The sequence below is a fragment of the Catharus ustulatus genome, chromosome 10 (assembly GCF_009819885.2).
Source record: "Catharus ustulatus isolate bCatUst1 chromosome 10, bCatUst1.pri.v2, whole genome shotgun sequence".
Classification (NCBI taxonomy): Eukaryota; Metazoa; Chordata; class Aves; order Passeriformes; family Turdidae; genus Catharus; species Catharus ustulatus.
In genome coordinates this window covers 5094356-5108964 of record NC_046230.1, presented here as the reverse complement: position 1 = coordinate 5108964, position 14609 = coordinate 5094356, and the positions used below count along the sequence as shown (strand labels likewise).

Genomic DNA, 14609 nt, shown 5'->3' with positions numbered 1-14609 from the left:
TTTTTCTTTTTTTCTTTTTTTTTTTTTTTTTTTCATTTCAGGAAAATGAATGTTAGAGCCAGATAAGAAACTATAGTCTGCTTTCAAGAAGGTTACAAGAAAACTGCATCTTGCATTACTAATCCTTTATCTTTCATGTTAACAAAAAGATTACTGACATATTTTTGAATGAAAGAAAATAAAATAGCAAACGCATCTAAAGAACTGTGTAACTTTCATGCAACACACAAATCGGTTGTTAAACGGGGCAAAAAAAAAGGAGGAGAATGAAGGGAAAATTCATAATACATTTCCCTTTGTAAAGTGAGCAAATCAACTTTCTATAATAAGAGAAAACTAGTGGAGGACTAGAAGACGTTCCTTTCATGAGCAGAAAACCATGCTATTTTTGCCAGAGGCTGGATTCAGGCAGCAGAGGAGGAAATCTCCCTTGCCCAGGTTTTCCAGGGAGGGGATCAGGAGATGCATCCCACAGCCCCTTCCAGCAGCTCTGGCTCCAAAGAGCTGGGGATCTGCTCAAACTCAGAGGGAAGGGGAACATGTCCCACCACAGGGACGTGGCAGGACAGATGGCCACCAAAGAGAGCCTGGATGGTGGCAGATGGAGCTCACAGCAACCTGGTCTAGTGGAATGAGATGAGCTTTAAGGTCCCCTCCAACCCAAACCATTCTGGGATTCCATGATTCGATGATCTCTGTCCCCCCGCTCCAAATCCAGCCGGGAGGAGCTCTCTGGTGCTTCTCTCCCAAACATCCCCAGAAAAACCAGCCCTGATCCTCAGCCCTGCTTTTCCAGAAGAAAGCATCCCCCTGCCTTGGCACAGAGTGCTTCATTAGGAAACCCATAATTGAATTCCCTGACCATTCAGTTCTAAAACCCCTTTGATCGAGAATTAGTTAATTACATTGGGCCCGGTCTATTCCTTGTCACAAATTTCGCCCATGTCCCCCAGATATGCGGCGGCAGGATCCGCTCCGCATTGTATCCTTTGAAATGCATTTAGGAGCCTTTGAAGCTCTCCCCCCTTAATGACGCATTGTTCGTTAATAAGTTGCCTGTAACGTTTCCCCATTAGGAAATAGCTGTCTGCGGCTCACTTGGGCTTCAATGAGGAATAATAATCCAAATGTAATTGATAATGTTGGAGAATAAACGGGGAGAGGCGCTACCTGGGGAACGGGGCGCAGGGGACAGCGGGGTCCCCGCAGCCTCCCCGCCAGCGCCCGACCTTGGGCGCGCTCGCCCCGCCGCAAAATCCGTTCGACTTTGAGCCAGGGGCTCGGTCAGGACTCACGGAGCCTGATAAGAGCCGGGGAGATCGCAGGTGGGGAGTCTGGGCAGCCGGCCCTGCCCCCAGCACGCTGGCTCTCGGGGAAGGTGAGAGGAGATAAGGAGCATCTGGAAGCGTGGCAGAGAGCAGGCAGATCGGGAGATAACGCCGAGATGGGCAGATCGCGCCGCGCTCCTCTCGCCAAGGACGGCTTTAATGAGGAGGGTGGGGGGCTCCGCACAGGAAGGTGGGGACGACCCTTCCTTCTCTCCTCCTCTAAGAGACCAGAGCCCAGTGCTGCTCTCTCCAAGCAGCAGCAGCTCAATAAAAAGCTTGCGCCAGACTCCCCAAAAAAATCCTTTTTTCCTAAGGTCGCGCCCCGCAGCAGCAGCACCGTGCCCAAATAATCCCCCCAAGCTGCTTGCTGGGAATCCTGCACCCAGGTAGGATCCTGCCTGTTCCCGGCCACCTGCAGCCCCCAGCCACAGAGATTTCAGCCTTCCTTTTGAAATAATTGTTGTCAAGGTCTCAAGCGGGAGTCTGCCAGGAGATATTTCCCCGCTGTGTCTCTGCAGATGCCCTGTCCCGGCTGTGAGGGCAGCTTTCCTTGCTAAACGTCCCTGTGTGACTCCAAAGAGTTTGGACAAACAAAAGTGACCTGGATATGTAGGAAGTCCAGCCGGGAACATCTGCCTAGCCAGGCTGGGGCGTGCAGGGAGCAGTAACAGAGAGCAGGAGAGGAGATTCCTGCCCAAGCTCTGTCCAGCTGGTCCAGCAGCAGGAAGGTGGAAGGAATGCTGCTCCCAACTCTGCCCTGCTGCTTCCCCCCACAGCCTGCCCGTGTTTTCCCTCTGCAGGGACGAAGGGAGCAGTGCCAGCCCCAGCCTGGGGCACATCCCTCCTGCCAGAATCAAAAGAAGGCTCCAGGCACGGGTGGAATTTGATTTCCAGGAGATCCAGAAACTGAGCTGGGCTCTGTCGTAGTTACCCAGGTGGAATATAATCGGGGCTGGGAATTCTCAGAGCCTTTCCTCCCAGCATCATCCACTGCATGTGATCGGCCATGCAGCGCTTTTCAGGAAAACTAACCTAAAATCCAGAAGGTTTAAACAAAAGGGTTAAACATTTCCTTTTCCTTCTCCATCCAACCACAAAGCGATGGATTTAGGAATTAGGAAAGCATCGTTTAGCTTTAACTCCTTCCAAAATAACCTTGAATTGCTCTGCTTCAGCATCCCCCCAGCCCTGCTCCCTGCACAGTGCTCCGGGCTCACGTTCCCTGCTCTTGCACATCCCTCTGCCTGTACACCCTCCTGCACATCCTCCTGCACATCCCTCCGCTTCCAGCCTTGGAATCTGCTCCTGTCGCACATCCCTCGCAAGGTCTCGTCTCTTCCATTTGCTTCTATTGCCCTCTGCTGGGCTCTGCCAAAGGAAGGATGGCGCCCCGTGAAGTGCCCTCGCCCTCTTTCTCTCCTCTCCTTTCCTGTGCAATTCTAGGGGATCTCAGAGCCCCATTTGTGGTGCCAGCATCCCTCAAGCCCGTACACACATCCAGGAGAGGCAGCTCCTTCCCACAGCGTCACTCACACGCTCATGGTCACCTCTGGGTGACAGGACGTGTGTGACAGTGGCCAGACACTGAGGGAGGCTCCAGAACATCTCTGAGTGAGAGATACAAACCAGCTCCTGCCCAGATCTGGGCCACACTTTCCCCACAGGCTCAGAGCAGGATGGAAGGAGCATCCTGAAACCACAGCTCAGCCAGGGCCAACAGGGGACACACAGGGTGGCTCACAAATTAACAGAGGGAAAAACAATACATGGAAAATGTTTTTACCAAAACCAAAGTGGGGGCTGCAGTCACTGGGGAGGGCCTTCAGACTGCCCAGGCAGGGGCTGAGGTGGAGGCTGAATCCCTGATTCAGGGACTTGGGGTTCAGTGAGCAGACAGTGGGAAATGCAGGATCAGAAGTGGCAGGGCTCCAAGGGACCAGGTGGTCCTTTGAGGAATCATGGAACCACTGGATCACAGAATCATAGAATCATAGACTATAGAATCGTGGAATTGTGAAATCACAGATTTATAGAATTGTTTAGGTTGGGAAAAGTCCCCTAAAATCACCAATTGTTCCCCAGCACTGCCAAGCCCACCCCTAAACTGATAATCAAGACATAAAATCATGGGAGTTTAAACAAAAGGATTGCACATCTCCTTTCTCCATCCAACCGCAACACCATTAATTTTGGAGTTTTGAAAACATTGGGTTTTTTAACTCCTACCAAAGTGGTCTTGAATTGCTCTGGTTTGTCACATCTCTATCCCTAAGTGCTGCATCCACACACCTTTGGAACCCTCCCAGGAGTGATATTTGCTGGCAGAACAAAGGTGCATCAAGGGCTGATACCTCAGGACCAAGGAGCATCAGCAATGCCAAGGGAAGACCCACAAAGCCCTGAGAACCTTGGGAAAAGGAAGGAAGATGGGAGCCTGGGCTGGTTGTGGTGGCTGTGTCCCACCATCAGGGCCTGGGAGCAGTCTGGGGGGCAGAGCTGAGTTTGAGTGTCCCTCTGGGGCTGTGCAGCAAATTCCAGGCCAGATCCCACAAATGTGCCACTCCATTGCAGTGACATCTGTGCCCCAGGCTGGGCCTCCACCAGGAAAGGAACATATTGGCAGCATTCAGAGCAATATTCTTCATTTCCAAGCATATAACTTCTGTCTTCTGGCAAAATAACTCTCCCCTCAACTTTCTGGCAGTTTTTGCATTTCATCAGGCTCAACCCAGGGTGGAAAAGGGAGGAAATTGGAGACTGCTGGTCTTGGGGAACTGGGGAGATTTCAGCAGCAGGGGTGCTGCAGAGACAGATTGTGGTTTCTCTGGCTGCCTCCATAGCTGGAGGGAAGGGATGCACCAGCAAGGACAGGTCAAGGAGCAGAAAAAAGGACCAGGAAGTCCTGGGAGCCACTGGGGATCAGCTCTGAGGGGGATGTTTTTTCCTCCTTCAGCACAGTGCCACTCCCACCATTGCCCCATCCCATCCAGACCTGTTGTTCTCCAGCAGCTGGAGAAAAATTTTGGAGGAATTTTGGCACAGGAAGGAAAAGAAGGAAAAATTACAGCAGGGCCTTGGGCACCAAGGGGATGGAAATGAAGGTGACTTCAAGATTTCCAAACCAGCTGGTGTCCCTCGGTCTGGACAGTGCTGGCAGGCTGAGGAGGGGGGACAGACAGACAGACAGACACCTGCCTGGAGGTCTCTGCTTCCAGAAATCCTCACACACCCACCAGATTATGGATGATGGAGGAGAGGAATGCCTTATACCAATTAATTCCCAAAGTGTAATTAACATCTGGGCCTGCCCCTTGTGATCCCCAGCTGCTAATGAAGCATGGCACTGCTTTAATTCCTGCTACACTGCACCATCTTATTAAATCCAGGAGCAGGTTCCATCACATTTCCCTTAGAGGGAAAAAGGGAAAGAGAGAGAAATGGAGCAGGATTTGTCTCAATGAAATATGATAGATTAGAGTTTGCTGGATAAAGAAAGTAGGGATGGGGGGAGGGCATGGAATGGGGAATTTTGTAGGTGTGTGCACACGGGCATCTGGATATTCTCTCTCCCCATGACCTCCTTACACCCCATCCATCAGCCTGGGGTTGGCTTATTCCAAGCAGCAGAGCCTTTGCTCGTGTCTAACAGGCCCACCGGACACAATCTGCATGCCAATTACTGGAGCAGACCCCCTGATACTGGGAAATGGAAATTAGCTGTCAAGGAAAAACCGGCATCAGCACGGCTGGGCTCGCGTTGCTGCGCTCCCCGCTCATCTCCACAGGCTCCCTGCTCCGTGTGCCGCTGTGGCAAGGGAAAAATGGAAAAAGTCATCTGGAATAACAATAAAATAAAAAACTAACGATCAAAAAATCACCCAAGTAGCAGCTGGTTGTTATTTGTGTCAGTTGCAAACACTGAGGACACAACGCTCACCCAAGGGCAAGAGGACAAGGAGAAGGGGGAAGACTTGGGGTAATTTGGTCTGGAAAGTGGGGAGATCAGTGGTGAAAGGGAAGGACATGGGAAAACGTTACCCTAAGGGCAAAGCAGATCCAGGTCTGGTTCCTCCAATGCTCTGGGGTGGATGCATACCAGCAGCCACAGAGCTGGAGCATCCCAAACCCATCCAGTGCAGGGCATGTGGGATGGGGACAGGGGGACAAAATCAGGGTGGGAGGTGGCTGGAAATGCGCTGTGTGGAGCTCACCTACCTACAGGAGATTTTCCATCCACAACAGGGACAGCAGCAGGCTCACTGTCAAAACAACCAGGAGCCAGGCTGTGCTGAAGCTGCTGCCCTCAGAGAGCTTTGCCAGGAGCCAGGAGGAAAAGGGGAGCAGGAGCTGAGGGCTGCTTGGTCCTGGAGAAATATTATGGGGGGAAATACAGTGAAACCCAACCATGCTGCTGGTTCATCAGCATCCTGCTGATCCGTGATGGAGAGCAGTGGAGGAGGGATGGGAGTGGATAAAGATGCATCACTCTGCAGGGAAAGGCTGGAATGGGGCAGGGTGCTAAGGGAGAGGGGTGACAGCAGGGAGAGGGGTGACAGCAGGGAGAGAAGGAAGAGGAAGAAGAAGAAGGAAAAGGCGACTCTTCAGCTCGCCTGTGTGCTGGGGGAAGGCCAGGGGCTGGAACTGCCCCTCTTGGCAGCTCCTTCTCTTTCCCCACCGGCAGCAGCTTTCCCTGGAGGCGGCAGCCCCGTGGCTTGACGAACATCACTTCCCCTGGCTCCCTGCTCTGTAATAACCTCATACATCAACGGGGAGAGACTGCAGGGCGTGGCTGGGAGGGCTCTTGTTGTCCCAAAGCCCCTCGGCTCCGTGTGCAAGCCGGCTGCAGGTCCCCGGGCTTCCCAGGGGAAGAGTGCCCAGCCATCAGTTATTGCTGCCCGGGAGGCTGTGCCTGGGACCTGCCCCTCCTCCGGCAGCACCGGTAAAATGGGATGTTCGTGGTACCAAACTGGGCTAACTGGGACCCCCTCTGCTCCCTGCACATCTCAGGTGTGCAAGGAGCTCTTCCTGCCCTTCAGGATCACCCAGTAGCCTCCCAGAGGCGCTCACTGCCTCTGTCCCACATCCAGCCTGCTCTCCTGGTGCCCAGCCCCAGTTTAAGAGGCTGGATGCCTCGGCTCACACCTGTACCTGACACACAGGGCTGCCAGGCTCCCAGCGCTCGGGACGGCTTTTTCCAACCGGAGCAGTGGGACAGAGCGCGGGGATGGGGAAGGGCGCTGCCCATGAGGCAGGGGATGTTTTACTCAGAGAAAGCTCCCCCCACCCCAGCTCCCTCAAGGCGAGACCCCTCCCACACAAATCCCGGAATAACCAGGCCAAGGCGGAGCTGAGCGACTCAGTTGCTTTATTGGGGGGGTGTGGCAGCCCGCTCAGGGGCCGGTCACTCGGAGATGCTGCGGAAGGACTGGACGGCGGGGCTGGCCGCGCCCCACTCCACGGGCTTGCGGTACTCCCCCTTGGGCAGCACGTACTGCCGGCCCCGGTAGTTGGGGTGCTCGTAGAACACCCAGACTCCCTCCAGCACCCTGCAGGCGTGCACCTCACGCATGTGCCACTCCTCCATGATGGAGGGGCAGTCTTCGGTGGCTTCGAACATCTGCCCGCCAAAATCTCCCTTCTCGAACACCTGGATGTGGCCTCGGCCTCCACTTGGCTACAAAAAAAATAAAAAATCATAGAATGGAATGGGTTGGGTTGGAAGGGGTTTAAAGACCATTCATTTCTGCCTCCCACTGTCCCAGGTTCCTCCAAGCCTCATCAAACCCCGCCTTGCACACTTCTAGAGATGGGGCAGCCACAGCTTCTCTGGGTGACTTCACTGGCAAGCAGAGCCTCGGATGAGGCACTGACACGTCCCAGCTCTGGCACCACGACAGGGCTGAAATGTCACGTCAGCCTCCAAAAGCACAGGGAGAAGCACTGGGGTAAATTTAACAGAGCATCACGTGCAGAGCAGCTCCAGCTCACACCCCACCATGGGAGGAAGGCAGGGATAAGGCTGGGTCAGCAATGCCTTGAACCAACCCCTCCATGAGAGAGGCAGATCCCCTCCTGCCCCCTCTGCTCCGGGCCAGAGGGCTTTGATGAGCTGCTTCCCACCGGGGCTGGAAGCGCTGCTTGCCCCAAGGCACGGCCGGCTCTGCAGTGCCTGCACACACCTTTTCCCTCGCTCCCTCCTTGCCAGCCCAGCCGAGCTCTGTGGGGTGTCCCCAGCGCAGGAGGGAATGCCAGGTACCAGGTAGATGTGCAGGATAAGGCTCCCACATTTTGTCCCGGTGGAGGAAGCTGTGCTGCTCTCCCATCTCGCTCCATGCCTTAAGGCAGATCAGCGCTCTGAACGGGATGGAAACCCTCCCTGCCCCATGAAAAGGGATTTAGACCCAGCTCAAACAGGCTCAGAGGGGCGTTACACTCCCAGAAAAGCAAAACCCGCTCAGGTTTTTTTGTGAGATCTGATCCATGCAGTGGGAATTCACGGCTGTGCTCCAACCCGTGGATCACAGTGTCTGCCCCACTAGTGGCAAAACCTCAGCAGCAGCAGCACCAATCCACTTTTCATTCACAATCCCAGTTTTAAAGGATGCTCCTCCCCATAGGCTTCTCAAACGGATCATTTCCTCTGTTCCTTTCTCCCCATCATCAGGAGGGGATGAGCATACCTCCTGTGCTCTCCTAATACCAGGAGGCACCAGGCTGCTCCAAGCGTGCCCAAGGAGGGCTCCAGGCATCCCTCCCATTTCTGGGCACTGCAGGGCTTGGTCTCTCCATGCCCAGAGGGCTTTGGTGACACAGATTCAGTTCCCTGTATCAGAAGGGAGTCCTGGCTTGCTAGAGAGGAAACAGCCCCTCATTCCAAATGTTCCTGCAAAACCTGCATTCCACTGCTACAGGCCTGTTGGATCAGCTGGTTACACACCAGGGAAAAGGCAGGGGGCAAACTTTGGAGCAACCTTCCTGGGCACTGATATCCCTTAAGGAACATGATGAAACCACACTCCTATGGGATCTGCCTTTTCCCACTGCAACCCAGAGTGGCAGAGATTCACCTTGTCCCCACACCAAACTCCTTGCTCCTCCCAGAGAAAAAAAAAACCCCCGTGTGGCTCCCCAGAACACAGGCAGCACGTTCCACCCTTCCAGGCTGGTGTAAAGGACAGCATCCCCCGGCCAGGGGTGACACCTACGATCTGGATGTACTTGCAGGAGCCCAGGCGGTCGTTGAGGCCCATCCAGTGGTGGTAGTCAGGGTACTCCCCGTGGGTCAGCACGTACATGTTCCCGGCGTAGTTGGGCCTCTCGTAGGCCACCCAGGTGCCTCCATCCACGCGGATGGAGTTGCAGCGGCTCAGGTAGGTGTGGAAATCGGGGCAGTCGCTGTCGCACTCGTAGTAACGGCCCAGGAAGTTCTTGTCTTCATAGAAGGTGACCTGAAATGAGCAGAGGGGGGAGGTTCCTCATCCAGCACGTCCCCATATTCCTGCCACATCACAAATATCTGGAAGCAGAGCCCCTGAGATACCAGGAATCATCAAGCCCAGCCATGGAGTGGGACCAGCTGCAGTCAGTCAGACTAACTCACCTGTCTGGCCCCAGTGCCTCCAGCTGCCACCAGTGTTCTGCCCTTCCTAGAGCTTTGCTCTGTCCCAGTCCAGCCCAACACTCCCAGAGAGAAGTCCCTGTCCTTTTTCCAGCAAAACACCGTCAAAACAATTCCCTCCGTCCTTCTCTAGATCAGGAGTTACTAAATGATGGCCTGAGAGCTGTGAGAAGTCAATGGAATGTACAAAGCAGGTTTCTGGGGATGTGGGTGGGTCTGGCAGCACTGGGTTAGCAGTTGGTCTTGATGACTTTAGAGAGCTTTTCCAGCCTTAATAATTCCATTATTTCCTTTATATTGACTCACCAAGGGTTTGCAGCGAGATCTTTACTGATAAAGGGGTGGAGAAGTCTCTTTGCTCCCAGGTCATGTCTTCCAGCCCATCCTTGTTCCCATTTAACAACCCAAAACTTCCTTTCTCAAAACTCACTGCCCAAAGCTGGACATCCCACAAGCTTTGCCCCTGCCAGGAGAAACTAAGGGATGATTCCATGTGCATGGTGGGTAGCAGTTTCATGGCTATCCAAGGATTGTGTTTGCAGTTGGTTTGTTCTGCTTCAGTTGCTGCAAGTCCACGAAACCTCTGACAAATTCACAATCCATCCCCACATTTCTTTCCCAAGAGCTGCTCCACAGCCAGGCTGCTGACCCCAAAGCTCTTTATCCTTGATCACAACCTGGTTTGAAATGATCTTGGGAGCTGATGAGTGAATCCCATTCCTCCCACCCACCCAGCCAGCCCTGGAGAGACCCAGCTTTCCTCAAAAATTCCTTTGTGGAAATATTGCCCAGCCCTAGACCAGACCAGTCCTTTCTCCAGCCCCATTTTTAGATCCTCCCAGGTAACAACTACTCATCAAATGTTGTTCTTCTCCAAGAGGATTCCCAAACCATCACATCTATCACATCCCTTGCTTGCTCATGACACCACACGGTCTAGAGAGAATATTTCTGGCCACACCCAACATGCAGCATTCCACAATCCATTTTTCCCTTTTTTTTTTCCCCCATAGTCTGACTATTAAGATACACCCCCACCTGCTGTACTTCACAGCTACTGGTATTGATGTAACCTCCCTGCTCTTAAAAAATCATTCATTGTCAGTGTTTCAACCCAAATCCAGGACAACTCACTCTCTTTTCATTTTTAATCATTTGTTTTGTGCTAAAAATTACATTAGCTGGAGTTTTCCTGGAGCTGGTTGCTCAGCATGTCCCACCAGCCTGACCAAGGGATCTGGGGAGTCAGACTGGTCATGCCAGAGGATACATGTTCTTGATTTTGTGGTCTGCTGCTTGATATTTATTAGGATAATGTTATTTTCTTCTTGATTTCAAGGACTGATCTGCCACCACGAAAGCAGTTGGTGCTTGGACAAAACAAGCTGTCTCCTAACATCCTGAGCAAACTCTTCCCACCTTCAGCAGAGAGCTGGGAATCACTCTGACCTTTCCAGCAGTGAATAAAGCTGTGAAAGGAGAGCACTGAAATGCCCAGTTCCTGTTTTCCCACTCTTGGGCAGTCAACCTGCTGCCTTTTACAGATCCTGCTTCTGGATCATTGTCTCTAAAAAGGTACCCAAAAAATCTGCCAGCCTGACCCAACGGCAGCACCGAAAGCTCTGCTCGCTGGGTGTGGCAGTCATGCATCACCAGTCGCCCTCTTCTCCAAGCCAGTGCTCAAGGAAGCCACAGCAGGGATTCATTTATTCCCAGTTCAGCATTATCCTCTGCTGGGGTGGCTGATCCCTCCCTCCAAATCTGTCCCCAAGCTCTGATCCTGTCCCACTCCTGTCCACACAGTCAGTGTCTAACATGGTTGATGATGAAAACTCCCCACTATGGATCTGCTTTCTGGGCAGAGGGAACCTGGAAGAGCTCAGGGCCAGGTTGGATGGGGCTTGGAGCAACCTGGGATAGTGGAAGGTGTTCCCCCCTCCACGGAAAGAGCTGGAACTGGACTGGCTTTAAGGTTCTTCCAACCCAAACCACTCCGGGATTCAGTGATGATCCCTCCCCACCCTGCCTAACACAACCAAAATGGGGCAAAGCTTCCTGATGTTTCCAGGGGGACATTTTCCCTGTACTTATAAAACCACAGAGCCAAAGAAATCAAAGGCACAATTAGGATATGATTGTTCCTACAGAACTGTGTCCAGCCAAAGTGTTGCTCTTTGGTTTAATCTCAGAATTTAAGGGATCCTGCCCACCCATTCTCCGGCACAGCCTTTCAGACACACCCTCAGCTCATTTCAGACCTTCACTCCCCAGCTTTCCTGCATGGATTTGGGCACCAGCACACCAGGTTGATGTTTTCACCCATACAATTCCAGATTTGCAGTTTTGTTTCTGTCCCATCTCACTCGCAGGGAAATCGCCTTCCTTCAGCCAAACCCTCCGGGAGCTCTGCTCCCAGCACTCCTCAGTTAACCTCTCCCTGCCCAAACCTTGCCTTTTGGGGGCTACCAGGTATATACCACGTTTGCCAGAGCAGATTTCCTTGCAGGAATGTAAAACTCTCACTTTGGTCACCTCACATATTTCTTTTCAACAGTAGCTGAGCTAGAAGAAAACTCGTAAAAATATCCAGCAGTACCTCCTCTGTTGGCAGTGATCCCTTTCCAGGACAGATCACCTACCAGGGTTGTGAGAAATGGTGTTTAAATCCCTACATTGCCTTTTTCTGCTGCCTGGAATGTGCTAAACAAGAGGACAGCACGGAGAAATAGGAGATAACTCCTCCTGGCCATCTTGCTGCCCCACAGCAGTACGTATTCCATGAATTCCCCGTGGTACATTCCGAGGGGACACAGCTTTTGGGAAAGGCAGAATGTGCTCAAGGCTTTCCAAGCTGACAGGAGACTCAAGGATGGAGCAGCTGTAATTCTCCAGCACCTTTGTTAGGCTCAGGTACAGAAAGTTTGCACCCTGGGATCTGGGAGCCACCAGCACACCCTCCTTGGCTTCCCAGAGCAGCTGCCCACTCCCTGAGAGCCACAGAGTTGAAGGACATGGGAAAGCAATGGCATTGCCCAGTGCCTCCAAACCCACTGTGCCTCCAAAGCCCCTTGGGGCTCAGCCTCCACAGGCTAAAAGGAATCCAGCCCAAAAGCCAAACTCAGATGACGCTCTTCCTGCAGCCTCCTAAGAGTGTTTGACATTCCAAAAGGGACACTGACCCGAGTCCTCATCCTCCTTTCCCTTCCCAGCTGTTTCTCCCTGCCCAGTCCCAGACCCAGTACAAGTTCTGTGGGATCAGCCAGCTCAGCTCTGCTAAAGCCAAGCCTGAGGAGCTGGATCCCCACCTGAGATGCCACCCCAGCTGAATCTGGGCTTCCCAACCTACCTCCTTCTCCAATTTTTCATCCCTGCCGATTGCAGGGAATGCCAAGGCAGTGTGCATCCCTCAGGGAACACTGTTCCCTTCGGTGCCATGGCCATCTTCCAGGACTCCTTCTGTCTCAGCACACCCTCTGCTTCACCATGGGAAAGGGATGTGGCAGCTCTGCTGGTGCTGGGAGTCAGGCTCTCACAAGGCTCCAACAGAACCTTCCATGAGACTCGGCTCTGCAGGCGCGGTGATTCTGGCTGGCACAGCCCCCTCCACCCCACTTACAAGGCATCAGATTCTGCTCATTTAGATTTAAAACCTTTGCAAAATGCCTCCTCACCAGTCACTTGTCTCCACCAGTGCTTGTCTCCAGCCTCTGGCAGAGCCACACCTAGAGGAACCAGCCAAAATCTGGGAAAATCCTTGGGAGGGCTCAGCTCCAGCTTCCCCCCACGTGAGGAGGGATTTCAACATCTCCCCCTGCCCACACCCTGACAGAGGGGGAAGCTGTCAGCAGAACAAAGAAAACAAAGTTTCCCCACAATTCATCCCTGTGAAATTCTGCACTTTTAGCCAAAATCATGAATACACTGCAAATAAACTTACCTTGGTTCCAGCTCTGGACATTTTCCGTTCCAGCCAAGCTCCCCTGTGCCGGAGGAACGTCAGCAGCTGTTACAAACAGCCAGGATCCGAGGTGCCCTTTTTATAACGGGCTTGTTTTAAACCAGACAGCCGCTTTGTCATGAGAATGGGATCCAAAAATTGAGTCAGTGATTCTGAGGCTATAGCCGATTTCCAGAAAAGCAAACAGGATTATGGAATAAAGGAAGGCTTCGCCATCCTCCCTTTGTTACCATTTGCTGAGTCAGAACACCAAAACTCTGCCAAATGCACTCAAAACACGCAGCCCCCTGCCAAGTCCGGGAGGACGGGTGGTAATTTGGCTGCTCCCTCCCTTCCAAGCTTGTTAAACAAGAAGGAATCCTCCTTGGCTCTTAGAGACCCACCCCATTTGTAAGGAGGGCACATGAGATTCATCAGGGCATGTCCCAGTGCACTGAAGGATGCAGTTAAGGAACGATAAACAAGTGCTCAGAGCAGACACCAGAGGCTTGCAAAGAGCAGCTCTGCATTAAAAGCTCTCAATGGAAACGTCTGTGCAGCAAAGAGGCTGCAGATCTTCCTGGGACAGCCTCAGCTGGAGCCACACTGCTCCAAACACCTCCTGACATAGAGGGAAAGAAGGATGTGTGGCCAAGTCCCCATTCCCCACAAAGTGAGTGATTTCACACAGCAAACAGTGTCTCTACAAGTGTAACAAATCCAACTCCCAACTCTCAGCCCAGCACCTGAGGTTGGAGCAGAGGAGTTTTCCCTTCGGCCACACTCCGGCCCTCGGAGCGGGGAGGCCGAGGATCACTGGCTTCCACAGCCACCCCCCCGCCAGTGCATTATGAAAAACCACCTCTGCAGCTATTCAGTGCCCCAGCCCAAAGGCTTAGTGAGACAAAGGGACACGAATTTGGCACAGCAGCGCCCGAAACACGCAGCCCCTCTTTCAAATCTGTCAGGACAAGCACTCTCGCAACAGCAGCTCTGTAAATGCAGGCAGATGGGAGAGCCCGGGGCACACGCACTCAGCAGCTGCTCCTCTTCCCATTTTAGGAGCCTTGAATCACCCAGAGCTGTTGCTCTCACTGAGGCCACTTGGATTGATTTAGATTTTAATTCCTGAAGATCACAGTCCAAGCACAAGCTGGGTCCTACCAGCAGGTTCACAGCTCAAAGCTGTGAGGTTGGTTAAATACAATAAACTCACATAAATAGAATAAATATAACAAACTCACCTCACCTGCCTGCCCAGGAGCCAAGGGAGACCTTCAGGGGAATTCTGAGGCTGTGCAGCCTCCAGAGCATGGTGCCTTCCCCTCACTCTCAGCTTGGATGACTCTTCCCTGGGCACCACCAGCTGCTGCCTCCACTCACCCATGCAATGCCTTTGCCTATTTTCCAAGCTTATTTAGGTGCTCAGCTATGAGCACATGTCCCCAAAACACATCCCACCAGCACATGAGAATGGTGCTTATTCAAGCTGATAATCTTTATGAAAATTATGAGAGATAGGAATAGGGCTTGTACCAAAACCTCGTGCCAGCCTTCAAAACCTTCAGCTCCATGGCTGAAGTTTACAGGAGTTTTACTTTCAGCTTGGCAGGACTTACATTCTTTTTTTTGCCCCACTTTCCTCATAAATAGGCAGTTTCTCTCCCTGACAGCTTCACATTTCGTTAAGATAAGAGATGTTGTGTCCCTCTAAGACCAACTCTTC

At 52.6% G+C, this 14609-nt stretch overlaps 1 protein-coding gene across 1 annotated transcript; it reads right to left on the bottom strand.

Moving 5' to 3' along the window:
• Positions 1–6676: 6676 nt before the first annotated feature.
• CRYGS (crystallin gamma S) lies at positions 6677–13357 on the bottom strand. Its single transcript, XM_033068911.2, has 3 exons — positions 12884–13357; positions 8534–8776; positions 6677–7002 (listed from the first exon to the last, which is right to left on the bottom strand). Exons 1-3 carry the CDS (start codon positions 12902–12904, stop codon positions 6730–6732), a joined length of 537 nt encoding a protein of 178 aa, XP_032924802.1. The 5' UTR covers positions 12905–13357; the 3' UTR covers positions 6677–6729.
• Positions 13358–14609: the final 1252 nt, after the last annotated feature.